At 48.5% G+C, this 27,423-nt stretch overlaps 1 protein-coding gene across 1 annotated transcript; it reads left to right on the forward strand.

Annotated features, from left to right (window-relative positions):
- ERICH6B (glutamate rich 6B) lies at window positions 1-26,896 on the forward strand. The gene is given in 15 exon segments (XM_075426993.1): window positions 1-364; window positions 3,122-3,179; window positions 5,275-5,389; window positions 6,681-6,752; window positions 6,754-6,763; window positions 8,947-9,078; window positions 15,149-15,270; window positions 17,470-17,571; window positions 18,389-18,543; window positions 20,067-20,131; window positions 20,715-20,860; window positions 22,167-22,177; window positions 22,656-22,808; window positions 24,774-24,999; window positions 26,750-26,896. Coding segments are annotated over 15 exon segments (1,878 nt in total).
- Window positions 26,897-27,423: the final 527 nt, after the last annotated feature.

Consider the following 27,423-nt stretch of genomic DNA (forward strand, 5'->3'; position numbering starts at 1 on the left):
ATGTTTAATGGACGCAAGCTGTCAGGGTCTGGCAGCAACCAGCCCCGAACAAAAATATTTCCCCCTGGGACTGGGTCATAAGATTCCAGCTCTGCTCTCACAGAGGAAAATCTGAAAAGGCTGGAAAAGGAGTAGACGACTTCTAAAGAAGCCTTCAATAAGCAGAGAATATGAGATTATATTAAGCAGACTAATCTTGCTCGCTTCAACAAAGAGATGACTAGGAACATCAGCACAGAAGTTCTCTGGGATGCAGAACCTGAAGGAGCCTCCTCATCCTTTCCTGCAAAGCTGAGCCAAACTAGCAAAGAAGTTTGCTGGAAGACCTCTGAGGAAATTTCAGGGAAAGATAAGCTATTAACAGGCATTTTTAAGCAATCTGTTAGAGGGAAGGAGAGAGAACAAGACAGCTGTCCTTCATCTTTTCTCTGTTTCTGTTTGCATATGGTAAATATAAGTGCCACATGTGGGCATCTAAAATGGTGATGGATTTTGAGGAGCAACATGTGCCTGTCCTGCCAGCGAGGCTGCAGTTGGGTGGACCCCTGGGCTGTTTCATACCATGTTTTGGGCAAAAGTATTGAAGTGTGAGAGCACAGTAAGGAGCACCATCTCCCAGACCTGAAGCCCAACCGTGGAGCTTGTCAGAAAGCTCATCACAAATGTATGGTGCTAGTCTAAGTGTCCCAGCTGGAAAAAATGGGATTTCACCAGTAATTTAAACAGAAGCAGAGTGAAACAAGAATGGAGTGTAAACAGAAAACCCACACATCCATTTTAGGCAGCACTTCTGATTTTTCAAGTTGTTCAGAGTCCAAACACTGTGATTAGTTTTGTCTGGAGCAGAGTTGCTCTGTAGCATGTAAATGCCAGCAAATTAATATTAGACAATCATCTCTCTCATTAGATATCGCAAGCTATGTTTACCTTTTTTTATATATATACACAACCTGCTTTTAATAGTATTTTACAGCTCATTAAGTAACCCAGTCAATGTTCGGAGGCAGATGGCCGGAACAAAAATGTAGTTAATCCATGGAATCCCTCTAAATTACGGGGGAAAAACCCCTCCTATTTTAATAATGGCAAGAACTTGTCCCATTTTGGTTCTGGCTGTCTGTGGTGACACAGCCCATCTTCTGTGCTTGCAGGCCAGGATGTGGCTTGCGGCCATATGTAGGACAGGGTCACAGCTGCCCCCTGCAAGTGGGTGAGGAAGGGACAAGTGGCCCCACCAAAAGCCACTGGAAGAGGACCACGCAGCAGCCATGGGGAACAGCAGCTGATTCCCTGCACAGAGAGAGTCTGGCTTTCTGCAACAGAGACTGGATCCCAAACTGGGGTCCATATGGGACAACTTGGCCTTATCCTAAATGTAAATAGGGTTTTCAGAGGAAAGACTGGTCTTCTTCCATATTTCTACTTTGAACATGCTATGAGCATGCACTCCACCTGCTATGGGACAGCCCCTGGCACAGCTTGCCTTGGCACAGCCAGAAATGCACAGCCAGCGTGAAAGAGCCAGGACAAGCCTTGGAGTAAAGGCTTACCTATTTCCTAGAGAATTCATGCATTGGTCCTCCCTGGGAATCGGCCAACAGAAGTGTTTTGTGCTCACTTTTGCATTTTTCTCAATGCAAATTTGGCAGGTCCCATGAATGAGAAAAACTGGCTGTTTGCACACGTAAGGTTTATTTTTGAAGAGCTTTCCATGAGGAAATCAAGTATTTCTTAGTAGGCATACACGTGAGCTGCATCCTTGAGGAAAAATCTGCACTGGCAAGAGGCTGAGGATCTGAAACAGCCACCAGTGACTGGAAGCAAATGCATGCAGAAACCTCTCTCGGTGTTATGCCAGGCAATTGCTTGTTGGATTTCCACATTGCAATTTAAAATTCAGATGAAATGTGAAGTTTCTTTTAGCCTGTTTCACTAGAGGGCTAGTTTTTAGCTAGGAGTAGGTTTACCAATGAAAATCAAATATGGGAATGCCTCACTAGGGACCTAGAGCGACCAGTTAATATGTCTTCAAGAATTTGTACAGTACAGTAATGCACAGGGCTTCTTTGGCCTTTTTCAATCTCTTGTCACTGCTTTTTGTCTTTTGTAAGAATGGCTTATGTAATCTGAGCAGTAACCTTCATTTCAATGCTTTTTCTGGCTCCCTGTCACAGCCATGCCTCTTTTTTTCCGTGTCTCGTACTCTTCTACATTTTCTTTTCCACCATTTTCTCTGCCACCATTTTCTCTGCCACCCTACTCCACTCTCCAAGTGACTCCATGTCCATGCTCTTCCCCAGACCTCTGCATGCCCACAGGTGCCTCTTCTCTCTCCCATCACCTTCTGCACACACCTGCCCTAAATCCCTCTGCTATCTCTGATTTTTTGGAAATAACGTCTCTTGGGATGTTGGCACTGAGGTAGGTTGCATAATCACTGGTTTATCTGATACAGCATTAGAGTTGAGCTGAGATGTAGAATTAACTGGGTAGATGGGGGCTGTAGAAGACCCCAGGTCTGCTGTGCTCTGCATGCAGAGAAAAACATGCAAACCTCAATGAGAAAGGTGCTGCGCTGACAGCAAAATCCTCAGGGCACTTCATCTGCCTGTGCGAGGTGTTTAGGCCAAAATTACCAGTTTCTTCCCCATTCTTGTAGCATCATGACCTTCCCGCAGAGGGGCAGCCCCGGTCGCCTTTGCCCCATTGCCCCTGAGCAGCCGCACCGGCACGAGCAGGGAAGGTGAAACACCCGTGGGAACATGCCCTCCCAAAGAGTCGGTAAAATAAAGAGGCCCAAGCTGCTTACAGATGAAACCTGAGCAGAAAGGCAAAGTAAATTAGCTTGTAACTCTTGCCTCTTCCTCTGCAAAGCCTGCCCTCGGTCTCTAGCAACTTTTTTTACGGCTCATTTTTAGGAGCTTCTTCTTCGCTCTCCCACAATTTATTATACCATTAAAACCGATCGGGAAAAATGTTCCTCGTTAAGATGGGAAGGTTTTATCTGAAATACAAAAAATGAAATGGCAAGAAATCTCAAGGCAAGAAAAAAAGCCCTGCTGTTCTACACAAAAAGAGGATCTTTTTTTTTTTTAAAGAAAGCTTTTTCTCTTCCCCCCAGCATCAGCGACAGGTTCCCCATCAGCTCAGCCCACCGGCTCTAAGCCGAAGGAATCCAAGTAAGTAGAGTAATTGGTAACATTTTTCTATATAGTTCAGTCATGTTAGGCTGTATTTATGCCATACATGGGCGAGCAGCAGGAACACCTAACAACTGGAGATTTACAGTATGCCTGAGACATCCACAGCCTGGCAGCCACTGCTGTCCCCCTGCTACTGATAAACTGGAAGTTATGTCTGTCCAAGTGGTTGTCTTTGAGCCCCCCAACATTTGCTGTATTATAAGGGACACTGTTGACCTCTACAAAGGTGTTTGTTTGTGGGTTTTTTTCTTAGACAGATAAATCCCATGCAGCATCTCTCAAAGCAGCTGCCATGTGTGATTTTTATTTTGCAGGCTGCTCTTCCAGCTGGGGAGGAAAGGGAGGTCTGATTCCCCAGCCACGGTAAATCAGCATAATACCACCCTTCACACCACCAATGCTGCTGCAGCAAAGTGGATTTACATCGGCCGGGGATGTAGCTCACTCTCTTCAGCAGTCCGATATAAACATCAGACATATCCAATCTTCCTTGCAGACAGAGAGCAGGGGAGAGAAGAGAAATTGAATAGAGATGTTTGTTCAAGAGACAAATAAAGACCAAACTCTTCTGCAGTGTACTTTAAACAGCACTCAGTTCATTGACAACATTCTTTGTATGAATATCTGAAGGATGTTTTGCCTTTTTTTCCTTAAAGATGTTACCACATGCACTTGGCACCAAAGGAAACGGATATAAGCAGCTCTTTAAGAGAAGGCTGTTGTATTGCTACATGAACTTGCAGCAAGGTGCTTTCTTCATTATAGGGTTATAATCTCATAACTTGCAGCCTGAAAGTGTGCAGGCTCTATTTCTTCCCCAAATTATGAAAATGTTACCTTCTGAGGTAAAACTTCTGTTGCGGTATCAAGGGAAATTGGTCTTACTCTTTCCAGGCTAACAGAAAATCGCTACAGAAATGTGAGAAAAATGAGATTTCCAACTCATCTGAGAGGCTTGTGCCTTCCTGCGAGGTGCGGAGCTGCTGCTGCGGGAGCCGGAGGGGGCCCAGCAGCCCAGCTCCTCACGGGGCTGGCCTGCGCTGGCCTTAAGGGATCGGCTGTGATTTGGGGTGCACGCAGCCAGCTGCCTGCGCATCGCTGGGACTGCACCCAGACCCTTCATGGGCAGGCAGGTTGCTTGGTCTAAGCACATGTCTTGTCCTAGAGCAAATGCCGGCTTGACCCATGGAGCAACCCAAGTCACCCGCCAACCCCCCTGGTCCCAGGAACGGGGGGTCCCATGACATATGAGTTCAATACCTGTCCCAGTTAACCTCCATGTGGCCCTTTACTGGGCTCTGCTCCTCATGCACAAGGTGGAGATGATGGTGTTTCGCTACCCTGGCAGAGCTGGGAGAGCAAACATGCAACAGAGACACCAAAGCATTGCTGCTCCCACTATTCCTTGAAAGTTTTCATCTACAGATGCATTAATTTGTGCACGCTGTGCCCAGAATCCTTTACAATTCATAGGTGACTAATAAAAAGGCAGTGATGTGTAAAGGCCTTTTTGAATTACTAACGCAGATGAATTTAAAAAAAAATATCAAAAGCCCTTCACTCCTTCCCTTGAATCAGATCAAGACAGCCCCAACCACAGTTTGGTCAGCATCATTTTTTATTATTATTATTATTTTGTTTTTTTCATTTGCCAAGGTCATGGGTATCTTTAAATTAGTATATCACAGGGGCCATCAAAAAATTCTCCCTGAGTTACACAGAAAGAAGTGGCTGCACACCTTAATAGCTCCATAGCGTGGGTTCAGAATTATTTCATATGCTGCCAGACAATTTGAGGTGAAAGCGGAGAGTGGGAGGGGGTATGCAAAGCCCCTATTACCTCTCTGCACCTTGCTGCCCTTAGCTTTGTGAGGGCATCTCTCCGCTCCACACACTGCATCTTCTGAGCCAGAACCCATTTAAGGTGATTGGTGCCCCCTGCCCAAAATAATGCCACGAAGAATCACTGGAAACAGCCAGGAAAACTTGCCTGCTCCTAAACCCCACAACCTTCTTCCCCACTGGCCGTGAACCACCCACGAGCATCCCACCCGGTGTCACCTCTTTGCAGACAGTGTGTAGACAGCTCTCCTGCCTCCTGCCACAGCAGAAGGCAAGACATGGAGGATGAGATGACCCAGATGGAGTGGAGCTATTCAGATGAGTCCCTGGCTGCCACAGAGGACAGTAAGTTCATTTAAAGCAGCCCTGCCCAACATCCCAAGTACACTGAATTGTAGGTTTCTTTTTAAAAGTGACATTTTTGCATCAGTTTACTGAAAAAAAAAAAAATACAAGGTAGGCTTTGTTTGGCAGAAATTTTGATTCGGTTGAAGCACTTCGACAAGGATAAATGACTCTCATTATCAATATCCTGAGTTCTGTTCCTCTCCTACTGAGTAAGGCACCCGTACGGTAAGCCAGGGCAACGCTGAGCACCTTGGCAGATAGCCCAGCAGCTGACGAGCATCATCCAGAGTGCTCTGAACCCACACGACCCCAGCCCGCTCTGTCAGAGAGCAGGGATGAGCTGATTCTGCAATGAGCTGCCCCTTGAAGTCAGATTTGCCCTCCGTCCCCACCCTAAGCCGTGGTGCTGGAGCTGAGGGATGACACCCGCTGAGGTGGGTAGATGCCTGGAGGTGCTCAGCATCTCCAGGCCACGCTGTGTCAGTGTGGGTTGTCTCAGTCAACAGAGATGGTCACGACCTAGAATGGAGGAATATTCTAGTTTTCAGCTTGTTGATTTAATAGGCCTCCTCGGGCTGATGGGTCCCTCTCCTTTTGCCTGAAAAGCAGGAGTGAACTTAATGGTGCTGTCATTGCAGTCTACCAGCAATGTGCAAAAGCTGTTCCTGCAGTCCTGAGGTTGTTCCTCCTCATCGCCAGCAGCAAGACGGGCCTCTGCAGCCATACAAGGTCACTCTTCAAGGCCAGCATCTCCTTTAAGGCTAACTCAACTCTCCATCTCCAGCCATGCAGGTCCAGGAAGACATCTGAGGCCCTTCAGAACCATTCACAAACGTGATTCGAATCAATCGTATGGATTTCCAGGGGCACATTAGACACCTGAATGTTTTAGGGGATCCTGGCCTAAGGGTTCCTCTGTGAGAGAAGCACAACATTGTCACTAGGCTGTCTCAGCCCACGAGGGTTTATGAAATGCTTAGCTAGCAAAACAAAAAGCATTAGCTTCTTGGCTACAGCTTTCTGCCAGGAGACAGGCAGGTCGTGCTTCACTGCAGATGTCTCAGAGAAAAAATGTGCAGTGCATTAGAGAGCTGTGACTCATAGAATAATTATCCTCGTTTCTCATAGTTTATTAATAATTTAAACCCAATCTTCATGTTATTGATCTATCATTGAATCAGAGATTTATTTCAGATCTGTAGTCACTGAAGCAGTAAATTTAATCCCCCTTCCTCTCCCACCCTTCCGTCTACTAAACTCACTTTATAACTAAAACATGATGTTTAGGCTGTTTCAGTAATAGGAGAGGAGAAAAAGGGCTCAGAGGCTGTGGGTGGCGGGAGCAGCCTTAAGCCCACGGGAAGACCAAGGTGAGCGGCATTAAGGTTCTGGTTTTAATACACCTTTTTTGAACAAACCCTCCTCTGCACATGGTCTCCGGGATACCAAAAGGACCAAATGCTACTTTCTGGCATGTGCACCACAATCAGATCCTAAACCAATTTTACCTGTTTTCATCTGGCTTTGCTTGCTCATTCTCACACTTAACCATGAGTTTTGCATGCACCCCAGTTGTGGATCGCAGTCCTACTCTTTGTCCTCTGGAAACACAGATATGAGCTCACCGAGGTAAAAGCACCTGCAACACATCGGCTGTTGCAAGGCACACAAGCTCTTGGGCCCAACCCTAATCTTACTTAAACTGGTGAAAACCTGAAGCAGCTGCCTGGGTGTCCCAGGAGTACTATGAGTGTAAAATTAATTTAAATGCGTGGAGGATCAAGCCTAGAAAACTATAATGTGAAGTCTCCTTCAGCAGTGCTCACTTGGCTGTAACATGTGTCTGGTGCATTCACTAATAAAAGCAGCAAGACCCGGCCTTTTGAAGGAAGCCAGGAATAGAAAACAGCATGCTTTATGACTGCAAAGTTCCCAGAACAGTGATTTTTGTAGGAAAATGAAATACATTTTTATTAGACTGTTTGTAGTGTACAGCTGGCGTGGAAAATGTGTTCTTGGCTGTATCAACTCTTTCTCAAGTCTGAAAGAAAGCAGCAAAGGTACACAAGGGCTCGTCAGTTCTTTTCCACCTATATTAATAGATACATTTAAAGATATTACCATACCTGACAGCTCATCCTTAGACCCTGTAGCTGGAACCACAACAAGTGGGGGCTCTTGGCCACCGCCGGGGCTCCTGCATGGAAATGTGTGACAGGGCCAAGCTGTCACAGCCCTGCTCTAAAAAGCAAACGAGACTCAGTGTAACCAGGCAGAGAGGATGCATTGGTGAGATAAAATGCTGCGTGCACACACAAGTGTGTGCTCTTAGCGCATCTGATGTTTCTTGCCCAAGCAGAAGACAACCCTAGAGATGAACAGCAGGAAAACAAAGCGCAACAAATTCAGTGTAGTCTATAAATATGTTTTCCAGAGGTATCAATCTTAATTAGTCATGAAGGTGAGTTTTATTTGGTTTGGGCTTGGGGGATTTTTGGTGTTTGGTTTAGGTTACCTAAACCTGGAATAAGACCAGGGAAATGCTGTTATTTCACTGATCCTTCAGGACAAGGGATGGTGCCAGCAGTAACATACCGGGGTGCAGGGGCTGGGTGTTGCAGAACTGTTGGGAGGAGAGCAAAGCCAGGGAACTCCACGGCTGGAAACGCTGCTGGGTGGCTGGGTCCCTAGGGACACGGGGTCCCTCCTGTCCTGATGGGACCGTTGTCATTGGTGGGTCACAGCTCCTGCAAAGCCCAGGCTTGCTGGCATTAAACCTTTCTCTTCTGCAAGGCCCAAGAGACTTGTTCAGCAAGGTTTCACCCAAAGGCATGAATTCCTAGAAACTGGGTTTTCTCTGGAGTTACAAAGCAGTGCCCTCTTTTCCTCCTCCTCCCAGGTGAAATAGGTGGAGTAAGTGACCGCAGGCACAGGTACCCATCACCAGTGCAAGTGTGCTTTGAGTACCCACCTGTGATGGGCGCAGATTCGATGCCTCTCTGAATACCTAACCCTTCCTTCTTCAGTGGAGTCCTGCACAAGGCAATTAGGAGGGTACTTTCAAGTGGAGAAACCGAGCATTGCTTCAGAATGCAATTCACCCAGAATACGTTATTTAACATGTTTATGTCTCATTGCAACCTGGTGAGGTGAGAAAATGCCTTTTCCCGCCCTTTTAGGAATGGGTGTCCCCGTCTCTTCCCTCCTGAGCTGGGTGCCTACTCCTCCAAATCGCTTGCTGCAGGTTCCTGTTCCTTGCTGTTGACAAAATATTAGGTTCCTAAGCCAGGAACTTCACTTATGGGGATGACCTTGGGCTTTGGTTCAGCTCTCACAGGTCTCCTGACCTGTGGGACACCCCCCTCAAAAGGCCCTGGTAAGGTATTTGCAGAGGCAGGTGATGCTCATTTGGCCCACAGCCCCTCCACCCAGGCTGGCGCAGCAGGGACAGGTGGTCCCCACTCCGTCGGGCACCAATTGGAGGCTGGGAAGGTGTGGAAGCAGTGTCAGCACTGTGTCCTCACGCTGGGAGAAACTCTGCTCTTCCCTGCAGCTGTGGAGGTGCTCTCCAGGGACACGGAGGTGTATCCTGAGGCCAGAGAGAACAAGGGGCCAGCCAAAACTGAGGAAGAGGTGGCAGCCGAGGATGGAGAGGAGAATAACCAAGCAGGACTGTGTGAGCAAGGTACAGTGTGGTATTTGGAACAATCACAACCACTGTGATATAAATCCAAATTTTCTAGGCACCCAACTGTCATCCTTTGAAAATCCCAGGCTAAACTATAAAACATTTTGTTCGTAAGAATGAGCGAAGCAGTAAGTCCTCCTTTTGTCGCTGTGGATCAGAGATTAGCACTGTTTAGCAGCCATTTAGGACAAGTCATCCTGTCTAGTCACCTAGGGCCATAAAAATTAGGGGGAAACTGTGAATGGGCGCATTTCTGTCAGAATACTAGAGGCAGCCTCTAGGAATGGGCCAAGTGGATGCCTGGGAGTACCAGCCTTAAGCCAAAGGGTCGCTGCCCTCTTCTTCCCATGGTCTTCCTCCTCAATTTCAATGGATTTTGGTTCTGCCACATCTCACCTAGGTGGGTGTGGGGTGCCAGAGACCACAGGAGGCAAGAAAAATGCGTGGTTTGGAGAAAAGACAGTTGGGAAAGGGGATGACAGAAGAAAAATTGGGAATCTGAGAACAAGTGGAAGAAATACAAGATTAGAGAAGGAAAAAATATCAGTAGCTCTGGGGATATGAACAAAAAACTAGGGAAGACAGACCCCAGTGAGGAGAAGAAAACAAGAACAGGGATTAGGAGCGAGGCAGAGCTGGAGGAGGCAGTGAAAAAAACAGAGGGATGGACACTGACAGGAGAGGTAGATATAAATTAGAAGCAAAACTCAGGGGAGAAGATATTTAGTAAAACTGCAAAACAAAAACTGCAAAGCGAAGAGTGGCTGATTCCAGAGAGCAGGGGAGATAGGCTTAGCAATGCTCCTGGTTGTCCATTGGAAGTTTGGTGACAAAATAGTGCAGACAAGGTAACTCCTCTTTTCTTCATCTGTCTGGGTAGCTGCAGTCCTCAGAGGAATCAGGCTGTGAAAGAAAGACCGGGGACTGCAAAGCACTTCCTTTCTATTTGGGGAAAAAAAGCGCTCATTCTCGGGAGAAAAGGGGAAAGAACAGAAAGAAGAGATTCTTGCTTTTCTTTTTTTTTTATTTTTTCCGTTTTTTTCTTTTCACAACAAGCTTTGACACACGTTTGTTAGGTAGAGTGGCTGCCTGGAGCAGGGGATGTGCTCTGTGGTGAGGTCTGCTCCAACATTTTCCAGAACAGCTACCAGGCAAATGGAGGGGCACAACTGCAGAGCCGTGACCTCCCTTTGCCCACCTCAAACCTCACAGTCTCCCAGCACTGGGGTGCTGCAGCTTGAAATCTGCAGGAGCATTCCTGGAAATCTGACTCTTATGTGTTCCCCCACCCTGCAGCTCGCCTCTCCATCCCTACTTTTGCTTGTCAGGCATTTGTATAAATAGGATTAACATCTGCAGTTACACTTAGCTAGGCTGCAAATTACACAGGCTATCAAGCCTTGTGCTTCAGGACATACACTGATTACCATCGGAGGGGCAAAAATGAGTTTTTCCAATAACAGAATATTGCATGATTGACTGGGGACATTACGGGGCAGAGTGGATTAGCCTTTGCCATCAGTATCTGTTATATGTCATTACCACACCAAAGCACCAGACGTGGGCGAGCCGATTCCATTCAGGCAGCGCTGGAGGTGGCTGGGTCCAGAGGAGCAGGGTTGGTGGTTAAAACCGGCACTGATTTCTGAAATTGCTTATAAAATGTGTCTCCAGCAAGCTGTGCTCCCTGCTCCTGGCTGCCTACCTCCTGGGCAGCACGCTGCATGCCTTTGACTCACCAGAGGACCCTGTCCTCTCCTCTCTTGTCCTCTTATGGCCAGACCGCTGCCACTGCAGGGATCCAACCATCCTACCCACCTGCTCTGCCACCCTTTCTTTTCCCCCAACCCAAATGATGTTCCTCCTGTGGTGTTTTCCCTAGCTCTGAGCCAAAGGCTGAGTCCTGCAGTACAATACATAGGCTACTGCCCATAAAACATCATCCTACAATGTGACTTTTCAGAAGCCGAATTCACACACCAGCTCTCGAGGCTCCCCATCAGCTCTCTGCTACTTTGCAGACAGAAAGGAAGCCGTGGCCTGCAAAAAGCTGTAGCATCTCCTTGTATTTCCAAGCTCTGGTGGGATCAAGAGGTATTGGAGGAGCTGGGACACGCTGTACCGGGAGGCTGGAGAGTACCTGACCAGAGGGTCTGCTGACCCCATCCTTACGGTGCTTCCAGGGGCTTGCAGAGGGGCTGAGGTCCCCATTAGCTCTCTATTATGTACAAACATCTTTGCCCACCCTCAATTTTCAGGCCATCTCATTTCCTTCATCTTGGCAGCAAATGATTGTCTCATTTGAATGGAAGAGCTAGAACTGACAGAAAATCCAAAATAAGAAACATAATTAGCAGCAAAACTTATAATTCCCCTTTCTAAGCCATTTCCAAGTGTGTTAGTGCTTATTTATTGAACCTGGCTTGACATTTAGACAGTTCCTTTTAATGCTAGTAGGGTTGATTACCAGGTTGAATCCTACCGCTTTGAGGAAATGGCTGCTCAGTATTCAGAGCTGCCAAGTTTCCCCCGCACAGAAATACCCGCCTTTCTTCACAAGAAATATGTATTATTCAGTGTAAATGTATTAAAATAAGGCCATCACGGGAGTGAGGAGCCGGCTCCAGTGATGCTGCACCGGCAGCCCATGCATGAGGCGTGTGGCCGTGGGGCCGAAAACTCCCTCCAGCACCGGTGGGACGGGGCCAGCCCACGCACAGAGAACCGGGTCGGGGTTTGCCCCTGCTCCTCGCCTTGGCTGCAGTGCCAGGTGGGACCCTGGGGGTGGCAGGAACCCCAGCCGGTGATGGGTGGGGGGCCCCAAGGAGGAGGAAGAGTGGGTGAGAGGGGCAGCTGCAACAGGAGAGGAAGAGGAAGGAGAGCAAGGAAGCCACCTGCTTTCTCCAGGTTGCAGCCAAGAGCTGGGGTTTCCTTCCCTCGCCCACTTGCCGTTCGCACTCTACATTCAAGACTCGCATCTTCCTCCCTGTCTTGCAGAGCCAAACACAGCAGGGATTCCTTCCTAATGGAAATCCAGGGGCAAGAAATGTGGGCAGGGATTTTTTCCCCGTAACAGTCGCCATCAGATTATTTGCTTCAGTGTGTGTAGTGGAGCTTTTTGTGCTCCCTCTCCTGCGGATCAACCGACTGGACAGACGTCTGATTGTCCCCCTGTGTCGACGTGTATCAGCATTACTCCTTCGAAGCTGCTGCAAAATAGCACAGGTGTCAACACAAATAGAATTTGGCCTTACATTTACTTTCAATTAGGTTTTATAGGTGAAAATGGTAGGTTTTCAGAAAATGAGCCTCACCTCCACATTACTGAGCACGCAGCGTCAACACACGGCTGCTTGGACGATGCAGCAGCCTCCAGAAATAGGGCAGACTCCTAAACACTGAGAGCAACAAGCCAGCCTGGCTTGACAAGCTTTGCCAAAGGCTAGCCACGTGCAAGGAGATTACTCCGATCTGGGGAACAGAGATACCCGAGCTCAGGAATTTCCCACAGGGTGTGATTACCTTGTAATAGCCACTATCCTTCATTCTCATTTCTGGCTGGAAAGTCCGTGCAAAGCGAGGCTCCTAGTTCGTGTCTATCAGCTGGTAAACAGCCAAGGCATGGCTTTTAAGGCAACCTTGGAAAGGTACAGGGACACAAATATCCCTGTTATTAAGGTGGTGAGTTTGCAGCCAGAAGAGGCACTTATATATCATGTCAGCAGAGCATCCAAGTGTTGGTTTTTAATTTAGTGGGGGAAAACTTGAGTTAATCACTCAGGTTTGGACCGACCGTTCAAGCCACTGCTGCACATTTTCTTTTTTTCCCTCTCCCATGGTTCATAATCATGCATTCTCTTTCAACAATGCCTTGGAATGATAAAACCCAGGATGATCCAGGCCAGGCTGTGGGAAGATGAGCTGACTGCCATAAAACATCCTTGTTCTGAGACACAGCCACCACCAGGTCACGTTTCCACTGCGTGGTGAGATGCATATCCCGTGGTTATCACCTGCATTTCAGAACTACTCAGCCTCCAGCTGAGGACCTTCAGGTAAGACTTGTCAATGCAGAAGAGAAGACTTGTCCATGCAGGAGAAGGCAGAAGGGACAGGCTTCCTCATGCCCCAGACCTGGTGATGGGAGGAGATGATGCAAGCCAGGTTTCTGCAGCACGTGCCTTTTGCTGTATGTCAGTGTGCCCGTCAGGGATAGCCAGCACTCGGATGGGTCGGTGCCTTCCCTCCGTCACTAAGCTCTGCTTCAGGGCTCCCACCGACAGCCACGGAGGTCATGGCTTTTTCTTCCACAGTAAGGGTATCCCATGAGAAGTGGTTGGCCTACAGAGGCTTTCGCTGTGGGAGCTAAAGCAAAAGACCTGCCTGCAGGTCTTCGTGGAAGGGTTTTTAAGCTGAAACCCGTGCCTGGTGTGTTCAGGTTGGAAAGCCTTCAAGCAGCTCTGTGACTGTGATGCAGGCGGCTGCGTCAGAAACGGTGACAGGCAGCAGCACCAGACACCTCGGGCTACATTTAAGCTGCTTTGCCTTAGTGGCCTGGGGTGAAATGCAGGACATAAGCATGGCTGAAAACAGTCAGCCCCAAAGCGCGCCTGGCCCAGCATCCTGCCCTGGACGAGAGCCAGCAGATGCTCAGGAAGCGATACAAAAATAGAGCAAACATTTGTTCATACTTCCCAGAATACTAGCCATTCCTCCAGTGGTCTGTGGCTTGGGAACCTCCTGAACTGTAGACACCATCTCTGCATTTAATAGCTCTTGATGGATTCTTCTTCCATCGATTGGTTTACACCCTTTTGAACCAATGCAAACTTGAAACATCCACTGTACCCTATGGCAAGGAGTGCCACAGCTAAAAATCTCTTTTGTTTGTTTTGAACTTGTCACTTGATAGTTTTCTTTGATGAAACTCTCTTCCTTTGAAGAGCACTGAATAATGTGAACAGCTGTTCCCCAGTCACGCCACTCTTCCCATCATGAAACTCAGTCATATTTCTTCCTCCGTCATTTTTTCTTCCAGGTTAAAAAGTCTTCATCTATTCAGTCACTCCCTGAATGGAGGCCCTTTTATGCCTTTGATCATCTCCAATTGCTTTCCTCTGTAACTTTTCTATTTCTTCTGTATCGTATTTGAGATTGGTGAATCAGGACTGCACAATAGTGTTCACGAGATGGGAGCCCATGGATTTCTACAGTAGCATAATGATTTCCTCTGTTTTGCTCTCTCCTCCTTTCCTAATAATTCCTAGCTTTCTGTTTGCTTTTTTGATTGCTACTGAGTGTTGAGCTGACATTTGCATAGAGCTATCTATTATAACCTGAAGATTTCACTCCCAAGTGGAAATAGCCAGCTCAGAGCCCATTATTTTGTACGTAAAGCTAGGATTGTCTTTTCCCATGCGCATCATTTTACATTTATCTACATCAGATTTCATCTCTGATTTTATTACGCTTTTATTCAGTGCCACGACGGTCTTTCTGCAGCTCTTCATAGTCAGCCCTTTGCCTCAACCACTCTGAATATCATCAGCAAACTTCTCTCCCTGCTCACTGCTATTTTGAGATTATTTATGAATATTTCAAAAGCATGGGAGAATGTTTAGGCTAATTTAGCAGCTTTCCCTCTCAAATCTGAAGTGCCAGGTCCTAAGGAGAGGGAAGAAATGCAATTTCCCAAGCTCTTGGGGAGTCACTGGAGATCAGTTGTCGTTTCTGGGAATGGATGGCATCGTGCCTAACCAGCACGTCTACCTCTCCCCTTGCACAAACAGATTAGAGGGGTGACGTCGCTTGCTGGGATGTGTGTCTGCCCCCTTCTCCAGACTGTATGGGACCAGAGGGAGATGGACAGGGTTATGGGGACCCTTTCTGCTGATGAAGCTGGGCCCAGGCACAAAGAGCTGTGCCAAAGTCCTGGGGCCCCAGGAGAGGAGGTGGAGGGGAAGCAATGGATGGCAAAGACTTTCTCTGAGAAAACCTCTGCACACAACGTTGTGAGATGTCACTTTGAATGAATAGGAGCTAACTGGCAACTATTCCTTGCAAAAAGCCGTATGGGAGCCTGTCGAGCTTGCCCAAAGGAGCCCAAGGCCAGAGTCAGATGAGGAGCCTTTGTCCACAGAAGGAGAGCATCAGGATGATGGGATGGCAACTGCTCTCTGCCCCAGCGAGGTGAGACCCAGCCAGCCAGTTTGCAAAAGAAACCAGAAAATACCAGTGACGAGCACTTTTCCAGTGGCGTTTTTTTTCCCAGGGAGCAGCAGCTTGCAGCAGTGCCCAGCGCGGGGGGTCAGTGCCGGGGGGCAACAACCAGGGGCATTTCTTTCTGCTGGGGCTATCCTCTTTTAGAGGAAATGGCTGGAGAGCTGCTGCTGCTATTTGTAGGAAAAAGGAGTCAGACTGATATCACTCCGGCACCAGAGGCGGTCATGAAATTAATCCACCCAGGGGAAAAACAGGAGAGAAAGTGAACAGCTTTGGTGGAGGGTTCCTCATCCCTGTCCAGTGGTGCACCTTGGAGCTGCAGGGTCATAGAGAGCATGTTTCCCCCTCCTCCCCAACCCCAGTAATTTCTTGCTGCAGCCTTTAGAGCCAGGCAATGCAGGACTTGCCAGCTCTCTGGTGAGATGCCTTTCAGAAAAAGTACGTGGCTTCCAGAAAAATGCTATGTGGAGGCAGTTTGAAGCTCCTGCAGCTGCGAGGGGAGAAAGAAAGATAGTGTCTCTCCTCTGACAATGGAGAAAAAATTGCTCCAAAGGGCTGAGCCTCTCCCCTTTAAAAGACTTAAGCTTGACCATCAGAAAACCAGGACCCATTTGATGAGAAAAGAAAAGAGCAGGCATCAATGGCTTGGGCACATAGTGTCTCTTGAGCTGTAGGAAGACTTATGTCCTGCAAAAAAAATGTACATGCACGTGAAAAAAATCCTACAGGTTCCACATATCCGTGAAGCAAAACAGAAATTCAAGAGCAGGCTAGTGGCAGACTCTCTGATATCGCAGCCATCAACCCTCTCCTCGTCTGCGTGAGGAAGGCACTCGGCCACCTTAAACATGAAGGTAGAAGTCTCTTTTTCCATCCCAGCCTCTGTGCCGCTGCCCAGTCTGGGGACTGGCAAATGCCAGGGGCTCCTCTGGTGCAGCTGAGGTGTTCAGCTGTGCCTTCTCCCCTCGCTTGCTTAACGGTAAGGTTTGGGTCTGGAATGGCTGGGTGGTGTGGCCAGTGCCAGCCCACTGCTGGTGAACCACACCAGCTTGGTGTGCACATCTGTGCAACCCTGAGGCACTCATAGGGGGTATAAAATCAGTCCCTTCGGCTGCTGTTAAAAATTTTCCATTTCATTCGGGTCAGAGCTGGAGGGTCTTTGCCTTCCTTTTTCAATGGCAGGTTATTGGAAAGAATGAGTAACAAACAATATCTCTTCTCACAACCAGAAAGACAGATGTGGGTCGTAGACAGGGCACAACCAGCTGTATAAGCCAGCACAAACTCGCACTGAATGCAAATAAAACCAGAGTACGCTGCAAAAAGATACGGGTGCCATTTATCGGTCCTGGTGGCACCAGGGTTTGTGCTGTTGGCCAACACACTCAGCCCTGGACCACAGATGGCTGACAGAGGAGGAAAAATCACCTGGAAAGCAATCTGGGGCAAGATGGGGTGGCTTTAGGTGACATGACTGCTCACGGTAGAAGGCATCAGGATGTCTACTATAAATACTATGGAGACAAAAAAGGCCTTTAAAGCTAAGCCAGACTTAAATCACTTTTGAGCAATTATCACGAAGGAGGAGAGCTAATCAGGAATGTTTCCATCACAAATGCTTTGCAAACGCTTTTTTTTTCCCTTTGCAAAATGCAAATGTTCTCATTTCCCTTGAAGTTCTTCCATATCAAGATTGCCTTAAAAACTGAGTGCATCCTAGTTTTTAACATAGTATCTCAGGGTTTTGTTCTTAAAGGAGGGATATGAGCTGCTTTTAAAAAATTGTTTTAAAGTTTTAAGACTTTTAAAAAGGCTTAAAGCCTTTTTTTGTTCTTCACTTTTTCTGTGCATCACAGGATGTTATAAGAGGGCCAAATTAACAAGTTGTTCACATTTTCACATGAAAGACAACTAAAACTTTCCATTGAGTTCTTAGGAAGGACAAGTAAACATGTCAACTGCATTTATTTGGGAGCATAGATAATTAAACATAACCTGAATTTCCTGACATTATATATATATATGTATATATGTACTGAAAAGAAGTTCTGGTGTTACAATAAATGCAGCGGCTTTGGTTGCCTTTACAGGAATAACCTAGACCTAAGTCAATTTTTTTTTTTTTTAATTAATGAAGTTGATGATGAATTTCCTTTGTCCTCTGAGGAGACCACCTGGACAGGACAGTCTGCAAAGTGCACCTTTTGCAGTGCTCCTGAAAAGCCAGTCCTGACAGTGGCAGATCTGAAGAAACAACCCCAGGAAAATGTGAGTCTACCCATACAGCGTGGGCATGCCTGTAACATGAGTTTCTTCCTGGCAAAAGGGAGAGCAACCACCCCATGGAGCAGCATAGAGGAAGGGGAGAGGGACACGGGTAGAGGAGCTGGAGGGTGAGGAGGTCCCTGGTCCACCCAGGTGTCCCGTTACAGCCCCACCGCTCCTGACGGTGCATTATGCACTGAGGTGCATTAAGAGGAGTGTGGCCAGTAGGTCGAGGGAGGTTCTCCTTCCCCTCTACTCTGCCCTAGTGAGGCTCCATCTGGAGTACTGCATCCAGTTCTGGGCTCCCCACTTCAAGAAAGACGAGGAGCTACTGGAGAGAGTCCCATGGAGGGCTACGAGGATGATGAGGGGACTGGAGCATCTCTCCTACGAGGAGAGGCTGAGGGAGCTGGGCTTGTTCAGCCTGAAGAAGAGAAGGCTGCGAGGGGACCTTATAAATGCCTACAAATTTCTTAAGGGTGGGAGTCAGGAGGATGGGGCCAGACTTTTTTCAGTGGTGCCCAGCAACAGGACAAGGGGCAACGGGCACAAACTGAAGCACAGGAAGTTCCATCTGAACATGAGGTCTTAGAACTTCTTCCCTCTGAGGGTGACGGAGCAGTGGAACAGGCTGCCCAGGGAGTTTGTGGAGTCTCCTTCTCTGGAGATATTCAAGACCTTCCTGGACAAGGTCCTGTGCAGCCTGCTGTAGGTGACTCTGCTTTGGCAGGGCGGTTGGACTAGATGACCCACAGAGGTCCTTTCCAGTGCCGAACATTCTGTGATTCTGTGATTCTGTGACGGCTGCTGTACGCCACAGCTCTTTTGCTGCAGGAAGTATAAGGAAGTATTTGATGCTGTCATCCCAGAGCTGATGAGTGAAGATGAAGCGGAGGAAGAGCTGGACATTGCTTCCCATGCTGATCCTTCCCAAGCTGAGCTGAGGAGAAGCATCAAGGAGAAACTGCAGCAGCAGTAAGAGACCAAGGGAGACTGGCCCAAGGCCCTGCTGGGAGGAGGGAAGCCCCATCACCAAGTCCCTGCTCTCTGGTCCCAGGGAGTTTCGCTGATGGGAACATGCTTGTGGCGTTGTGGTACTGCTGCTTATGTGCACCAAGCATCGAGACATCCTCATGTCAGTCCTACAATGGTATGACTGGCAGGAAAGGTCCTTTGCCTGTCCTGGACAGGATGTGTTGAGCCAGCAACGGTGCTAGAATGCGGCCAGAATAAAATGTTGGACAAGGATGGTTCAGTGCTGCCAAGGCAATACTTGCCTGAAAGCCTTCATGTAGCTCATTTTCATTGCAGTGCCCTTATAAAGGCACTGGACAGCTTGATGAGGAGCAGCTAGAGCTGAGGGCTAAGCATCCTTCAGCTGCTCCATCTCTGCAATTTTGACATTGAAGGTTTGACATTGTGAGATTAAGAAGCTCCCTAGAAAACCGGATGGGGCCATATGCTTTCCCAGGTGGCAAAAGGTTTTCTCAGGTCAAATCCTGGGTAACTGTTCTCCCCCAAGAGACCCTGAAAGCATCTGACCCCATCTGAGGCCTCCCTCCCATCGCACAGACCCTGCACACCTTCCCACCACAGCTGCTTTGGTCCCAACACCCAGCAGCCTTGGTGGATGTGGATGCGACTTCCCAACCTCCTCTCAGGCTGCTCAGTAGCAGATGAAGGGTCTAACTCCTGCTTCACCTCCCTGGGAAAGCATCCTTCCCAGGGCACACCACGGGTGGCTGTGGCTGGGGCACATTGGGCTCACCAAGGTGGGCAGAGACTGGACTGCCTCACTGGAGTTATCCATGCTTTGTTGGTCTTTCCCCTTTTCTCCCACCATTTTGGTCCTTTGGGGTCTGGCTTGTAAGCGCCAACATATCTTCATGGGAGCAACAGCCCACACTGAAATTTCCCTCTGGTACGGAGGGGCAGTACGAGGTTCAAGTGCCACTCAGGTCTCCATGTAGGATCTGGTTTGAGCCTTTTGGGTAGGGTCTGTCTTCTGGCTCTGCAGGGGTCAGCAGCGTACATGGTGTGCAGCGCTTGGTCGCACCAGCCACACAAGCTGAGCTTTGCCCTGAGAGACCAGAATGGCAGTCAGGGGCACGATGCACAGGTGGAGCGAGGCAGGGTGCCCAGCCACATGTGTGATGAGCTGTGTGGGCAGGTTGTCCTGAGGGCTGGGACTCACCGCACCGCTGCAAGCCCATACCTATGCCTTCCCCTGTCACCTGCAGCTCCCCTTGACTGAAGGGCAGGGGCACATGCATTTCTACTGCACGATTCAGCAGATCTGCAGTGAGATAAATCTCCCATATCTCTTCTTTGGCTATAAAAGCCATCTATGGTCACAATCTCATATGCAGGCATCTGCAATGCTTCAGGTGAATCCTGATACAACATCTCATGATACTCGTTTTCCCTTACATGATGTGGGTAGTGTCATTAGCCAACAATTTGATCTCATTTTCACCTTCCCTTTTTTTTGATCTTAGATTGGATGAAGGAGGCTTTGAGAACTGCAAGGAAATACTTCAGCAGTATCTGAAATTTGTTGCCTGTATGTACCTTTGCTAGTGAGTTGCTGTCATAGCTGGGCTTGACCTGGAGCCAGAAGTACATGGTAGCTTCAGTGCACCTAGAGAAAAAGCAGACACTGCAGCCCTTTGTGCAGTGAAAGGTGCCATAATCCTAATTATGAGTGGCCAGGGACATTCATAGTTATTCAAAACACAGATCCACATAACTGCCCACTTACAAGGCCTGTCTTGTCCAGGCCGTATGTCCTCTGGTTCAGAGAAGTAGCAGATGGTATGGAAGAGACTTCCTAGCTCATGTCTAGACTGTCCTTTGCTGTAAGTAGTTCTCAGCTGCTCAAGGGCTTGAAGTTTCATTGTTTTAAGCAAGGACATCCCTTACATATCTTACGAAAGGCATCCTGCAGCATCACAGATCCTACCCCATCCTAGTTAGGTTAGATTTTCCATTTCTACTTATTTCTCCTCAAACAAAGCAAAAGACACAAAAACTCCTCAATCCTTCCTTCCATCCCCCCTCCTTTCCAGATAACCCATGACACAAGATTTGGAGAAACAGAGCTGGATTGTCTTTTCCTCAACAACAACCCTCTAAATTTTTTTCAGGAACCAGAATCTCATTCAGACTCTCAAAACCAAGTGAATACATCATCAGACTGAAAAACGTCCCTTTCAAAAAGTACCAACTGACCTCAGCACCTCCAGAAGACCTACTGGAGCTGGACAGGGATTTTGTTGCACAGCACTTAAAGGTGGGTGTATCTGGTTAGATCTCTTTGCTTTGCTTTTCAGGCAGGGGTTATAGAGACCTGTATAGCATTGGGTTTGCTCATACCCCATGGAGTCCTGTGGTTCCAGTCAAGCACATTTAGATACCTCCTATGAGATATGGAGAAGATCCTCATTCAGAAAAGTATTAAAATTATTATCAGTGGGTGTGCTAAGTTGATGGGACATCTCAGCTTGTGGCTGTTCGAAGATGAACTTAACCAGGTGTTTGTGGCTGAGGTGGAAAGCTGAGTCTGGCATCCCTGGGGTTTTACTGGGATGGTAACTCTGCGGAAAGGGTTTTACTTCTGGAGCATCCTATGCAGCTTGAAGGCTGAACGCCACCACTCAGTGATCCTCACCCATACTGAAGCCTCAGACCCTGCTCTACTCACTTCCACTCCATTCGTCTCTCTTGTTCTCCAAACCAGGCTGCCCTATCCAAACTGCCTAGCGGGGACGGATCCAGGCTCCTCAGCTAGGAATCACTGGGGAAGTGCTCCTGGCCCCAGGCTAAGCCTCAGTCCAACAACTTAACAGCACAGGCAAAAGCTTTGCAGGGTCCAGGCAGCCTTGAATTCATCAGTAGGGGCATCACTGCGGTGTCCAGCGATAGACGGGGTTTTCCCCTGGGAGGGCAAGCAGAGACTGGGGGTCTGTCCCACCAGGCAGGGGCTGGACGGGACCCCCTGCCAGTTCAGGCCCCCGCAACACGGCTCCTCTCTTCCCTCTCCTGCCTCTTCTCTCTCTTCCCAAACCAGACAGCATTGCAGTTTCTACAGGCGTACCAGAAAATTACCTGTGATTTATCACACAATCACTGATTTTGTTGGCTTTTTTATTTTCGACATAGAAGCGCTTTATACTGCTCTCCCCTCCTGAAATACAGGGGTAGCAAATCCTCCTGCCTGGGACCGTCTGTCTCTTTAGCCTCATAAAAAGCCTGAAAAATGAAAGCAGGAACAAAATCATCAGTTTGTTGCTTTTTTGTTCCTCTCCATCCCTTACAACCAGGAAGTAATTCTTAGCTATTCTGCAGAGCTAAAATGTGCATCTTCAGGTTATAAATTAGTGCCACAGTCGTGGCTGGATTCAGCCGCCTCACGTGTACGAAACGCCTCCACCCAGGGAGCTGCTGTGGACGAGTCCCTCTGGTCCCCACGCTGGACAAAACCCAAGCTCAGCCACTTTATTCACATGAGAATTTGCTGCTTTTAACGACCATGTTAAAAGGGAACAGCGAGGTCTCCCCACTTCCCAGCTCTCCAAGTTGCTCTCTGTTCTTCCCAGAGAAGCGGGTGGTAATGCTGCTTATTCCTATTAGAAAGCATTAAACCCAGCTCCCTTGTAATGCTGGGAGCTAAGCCCTTAGCGAAGAAATGTTTCTATTTCGCTTGTCAGTACTTTGCAGGATAAATTACTTGTGTGTCTGATGGAAAGAGGGCTCTTGGCAAATTAAATCATCAGAGAGTGGCTAATAACATAAAATAAGAAGAGCTGAGCTTTGTACACGAAATGAGAAAAAGGAATTGAGGATGTGTTTTCCTCAGTTATTTTAATTAAAATTAAGCAAACAAAAAAACAAAAAAACAAGGCTAGGTGGGAACACAGAACGTGACAGTGTAGCTTGCTGGTGCTCTGGGGCTGGTGCCGGTGTGGGGAGACGGAGGCCTGGGGCAGAGCATCCTGGTCCTCTGTGTCCAGGCAGGCATCCCTGCTTTCGTACACATGCTTTCTGTGCGCTTTCTATGGGCTCATCTTTCCTTAACTGTTTCTCAGCTACACATCGGGCAACGTGGCCATCCTCATCACGTTCTCCAAGGAAGCCCTGTTCACTTACTGCATCCTTGAGGACAGCAGGTACCCAGGGATCAGGGCTGCCTTCAAGAGCTGTGGCCACAGGGTCTGCTTCCATCCTGATGGCCACCTCTGGTAAGTTCCAGCCCAGAGGTGACACCAGGTCCCAGCTCAGCCCCAACCCGCCCTGGTGGCATCCTAAGGTCTTAAGGCATGCTGAAGCATCTTCACTTTTTGTTTCAGTTTTATTTTTTTCTGTGTGAAAGTGCACGAAAAGGAGGGAGGGCTGTGCTGCAGCCCACCAGAGCAGTGGCTTCTCAAGTTGTGCACCCAGGTGCCGGGTGCAGACAGTGTGAGGGCACTTCGGGATTGTCCCATCTCAATCATCAGTGACATCTGTCCAGAGACCCCGGCACGAGGATTGATTTTGTCCAAGGTTGGCCACATGGCCGTGGAAGTGGCTTGGCCCCATCACAGTGTGGGGATGAGGGCACGTCTTCTTTACTGGCTTCTTGTGGAGACCTGGGTGGCCATGCTGGAAAAACATGGGCTTGTTATCTGCACAGGAGGGCAAATCTCAGTAGCTGGAGTCGGTTAGCTTGAGGTCAACATTGCTTTTGGTTTGTTTCTCATATCCAGTGAGCATACCTCACTAAAGAATGACTTGGGTGATGCATTCCTTGCAGTCTAAGCTGTAATACAAGGTGACTGATGGCTTTCAGTAAAAACCGCTGGCGTTCAAGCCATCAGATACTAATTTTTGACATCCCACCCCAAGTCTCCAAAGTTTCCCTTCAGAAAGCTAGGAACTGGGGAATCAGTAAATCCCATCTCCATTTTGCAAGTCCTCCCTGCGTTGAGACTAATTAACGAACATCTTAAATGTCTAATTGGCTATTACAAATCATTTTAAATAGTTTCAGCAATAATGCTTCCATCATACTGCTGCAGTCCTACCGTTGGCCTGCAGACACTTTGGTCTTTCCTCCATCAGGCAGCAGCAGGTTTTTACGGCCCAGCACCGAAGCAATCCCTAGCAGCACTAAACCATGGCCGACCTGGCCATGGGGGTCTCCTGGCCCTGCTAGACTACACGGTCCCCATCGGCATCAGCCACACGCCGGCTGCTGGCTTGCCACTGAGCTGGGGTGGGCTGCTATGACGCTCCCAGCCTCTCCCAGCAGCCATAAATTAAGGGCAATGCTAAGTGACCACTCTGGTATTTATAAAACGAATATGATAGCTTTGGTGAGAGGAAAACAGAAAACCAACAGCCTGTGGGTAGGTCGTCTGTCCCGCAGATGGACCGGTTCAGGCTTGTCTGCAGCTGGCGCTGGAGCACATCACAGCTGCAAAGTTAGATAATCTTTTTTCCTGTTGTTTTTTTTTTTCCCGCTTTTTCTAAGCTGTGGCATGAAGTAATGCTGGGGGAGGCTGAGCTGCTCTCGCAGCCCAGTGAGAATCAACTTCTTCACACTCAGGCAGGAAAATCTCAATGCAACACACGCCATGAATGATAAAAACTCCCCACGTGCTACGGCCTGGGGAACGCTCCAGCGCCCAGAGCCACCTGCCCAGGCTGCCATGGGAAGGGGAACATCGATTCCTATCTGTATGCCATAAATATGGGCTGCTTTCCCTCACACGCTGCATTTCTCTCTCCTTTGTAGTTCGGCAAGGCTGTTTCCCGCACCCAGCCACATGCACGACCACACGTGCACACACAGAGAGGACCTGTTTTTAGCATAAACGTTGCCAGAGCAAAAGAAATTGCCATATCCAGGGACTTTCAGAAGATGCAGACTTGCAATAGGAAGAGAGGCACTCTCACACACAGAAAGCCCACGCTCCACCCAAGGATTTTCTGTGCCCTTCGGTGACTCATTGCTCTCCCAGGGGCCAGCCAGTTTCTGTAGCATGCCTTTACTGTAGGACAAAAACTGTTTACCAAAAACCAGTCCCTGAGCTGATGCATCAAGTCCTAGCAGTGACTCTTGGATGGCAAAAATAAGAAGTTTGGTCCAACTGCAGACAAAAGATGGGATTTGGGACCAGGGAGTTGTTGGCTCTGGATTCATCCAGCTTCGTGTTTGTCCCCAGGGCCGCCCTGGACCCCTGCACTGGGATCTGCTTGGAGCGTGCAGGGGCCAGCCAGAAGCATTGGAAGTGGCATGACTTCAGCCACCACATTCACAGCCCTCCTTTCCAGTCCACCGTGAAACTGAACGGCCACATCACCATTAAAATCCTGGCTCAGGATCAAATCGATTTATTGTTCACCAGCCGCAGCGACTGCTTCCATTTCAACGTGGGGTCCCCACCCAAGGTGAGCACATGCTGTGGTAGCCCTGCCTGGCCAGCTCCTGCCTACCAGCTCCTTGGAGAGCAGCGGCAGGGAAACCGCCCAGCGGAGATAAGCTTGGGGTTGCTGGCACGGGGATGGTCACAAATTTTCAGGTGGGAAAATCACCATTTCATTCAAAAGCAAATTTCCTGCCTGTGTGAATCTTAATGAAATTCCATTTCAGGAAAGCATTTAGATAAGATTGAAATGCTGTCACTGAAGGGTAAGGACGGCACGTCTCAAAAATTCATTTTGAAATACGATTTCTTTTCAAAACATATAAATTAAATGTCAATACAAACACAAAGCTCCTGATTTTATCTAAACAGCATTTCACTTAACATGAAACAAGCATCTGGGGAGAGGAGCACCAAAATCCTTTGGTGTTTGTTGTCACCCCGGTTCCCCACCTCTGACCCTTCCCTGGTCGGGTAAATGCTGTTCTGGCCAGGGCTCAGCCCTGTTCAGTGCCACTGTGACTGTCCCAACCCACTGGTGGGCATCCCTGTCCTCCACTGGATGCAAACACAACTGGGTAGCTCTGAAACATAGTCATACGTCGCCAAGAGCTCATAGAATCATGGAATCATTAAGGTTGGTAAAGACCTTTAAGATCATCAAGTCCAACCATCAACCCAACACCACCATGCCTGCTAAACCACGTCTTGAAGTGCCACATCTACACGTTTTTTGAACACCTCCAGGGATGGGGACTCCACCATTGCCCTGTGCAGCCTGTTCCAATGTCTGACCACTCTTTAAGTAAAGAAATTTTTCCGAATATCCAATCTAAACCTCCCCTGACGCAACCTGAGGCCATTGCCTCTCGTCCTATCGCTAGTTAGAAGGGAGAAGAGACCAACAGTTGCCTCACTACAACCTTCTGTCAGCTAGTTGTAGAGAGCAATAAGGTCCCCTCTCAGCCTCCTCCAGACTAAACAGCCCCAGCTCCCTCAGACGCTCTTCATAAGACTTGTTCTCTAGACCCCTCACCAGCCTCGTTGCCCTTCTCTGGACACGCTCCAGCACCTCAATGTCCTTCTTGTAGTGAGGGGCCCAAAACTGAACACAGTACTCCAGGTGCGGCCTCACCAGTGCTGAGTACAGGGGCACGATCACCTCCCTGCTCCTGCTGGACACACTATTCCTGACACAAGCCAGGATGCCGCTGGCCTTCTTGGCCACCTGGGCACACTGCTGGCTCATGCTTAGCTGGGGGCTGTGGCCTCAGGGTGAAGGATTTGAGTTGCCTTCCCTTGTGCCAGCACAAACCAAATGCTGACAGCCCTCACAGCAATAGTCTATACGTGGCCACAGATGTCTTGCTAATGTAATCAGACATCTGGGGGACCTAGTCAGACAGGTGGCAACAACTCAAGGTCAGTCTGTAGAACCATAAAGCACTAGCCCCTGCTCTTCCACCCCCAAAATTCAGACTTCTTCTCAGGACCCACTGCTACGCGAGGTAAGGAAGTCATCTTCCTTGCCCCACTACTTCTGGGCAGCTTGCTCCCACCAAAGGGGGCTAGAAGCCCCTTGTACGTGTGCTGGAAGAAGCCCAAAGAGGGGGCGTAGGGTTAATGTGCTCCACGGGCATGGAGGGAAAGGGCAACCTGGACACACTACACCAGTAAGCGTGAAAGGTCGGGTTATGAGGAACGCCCTCCCACTCGGCCTCCCTTCGGGGGCTCCAGCATTAATGCTCTTTGCTTTGCAGAGGCTCTCTTCCCAGTTGAAAGACACAGAGACCAGTGACCTACTTAAGTGGCCAGAAAGCAAAAAGGACCTCTTCCTTCAGTCTAAAAAGATTCAGCTCATGAGCCTGCTGTCCAAAACACAGACAGTGTTGCAACTCTTTTGGCAACCCCTCTCTCAGTGATATCACTCATGTTTCATCATCTTCTATTGGATGAAACACTGAAATGAAGATATTAAAACTCGCAGCAAGCCATTACATCAGCACATCAGATCAACCTTTCCTTCGTCAAGGTGATAACGGTCACTTTCTGATGAAAATAAAGCTCCTTTTTTTCAAGCTCACAATGCCCATCTTCCTGTACATCAAGCCCTCGGAACACCAACCCTGTCTCTTTCGAAAGCACTTGATGGATCGTCGTGTGATCAGTGGGGTTATATACCGAATGTGCAGTACTTTGAAGGAGGAAATGGCTTCCATCCTCCAGCTGATGGACTGGACTTCAGGAGCTTGTCGTACCTAGTGTGACTGATGAGCCTGCTTCAGCTCTTGGCCAGAGACACCTGTGCTGGCGGAGAAGGAATGAGGAACAGTCACTTAGGTACAGGGACCGGGGACAACAGGAGAAAGAGGGAAGAGGAAGAGCCTTTTAGTTGTCAGGGCTCCAGTTGGTAGTAAACGTTAAGTCCCATGGCTTATTGGCATGATTG

The sequence above is a fragment of the Opisthocomus hoazin genome, chromosome 1 (assembly GCF_030867145.1).
Source record: "Opisthocomus hoazin isolate bOpiHoa1 chromosome 1, bOpiHoa1.hap1, whole genome shotgun sequence".
In the NCBI taxonomy this organism is placed as follows: domain Eukaryota; kingdom Metazoa; phylum Chordata; class Aves; order Opisthocomiformes; family Opisthocomidae; genus Opisthocomus; species Opisthocomus hoazin.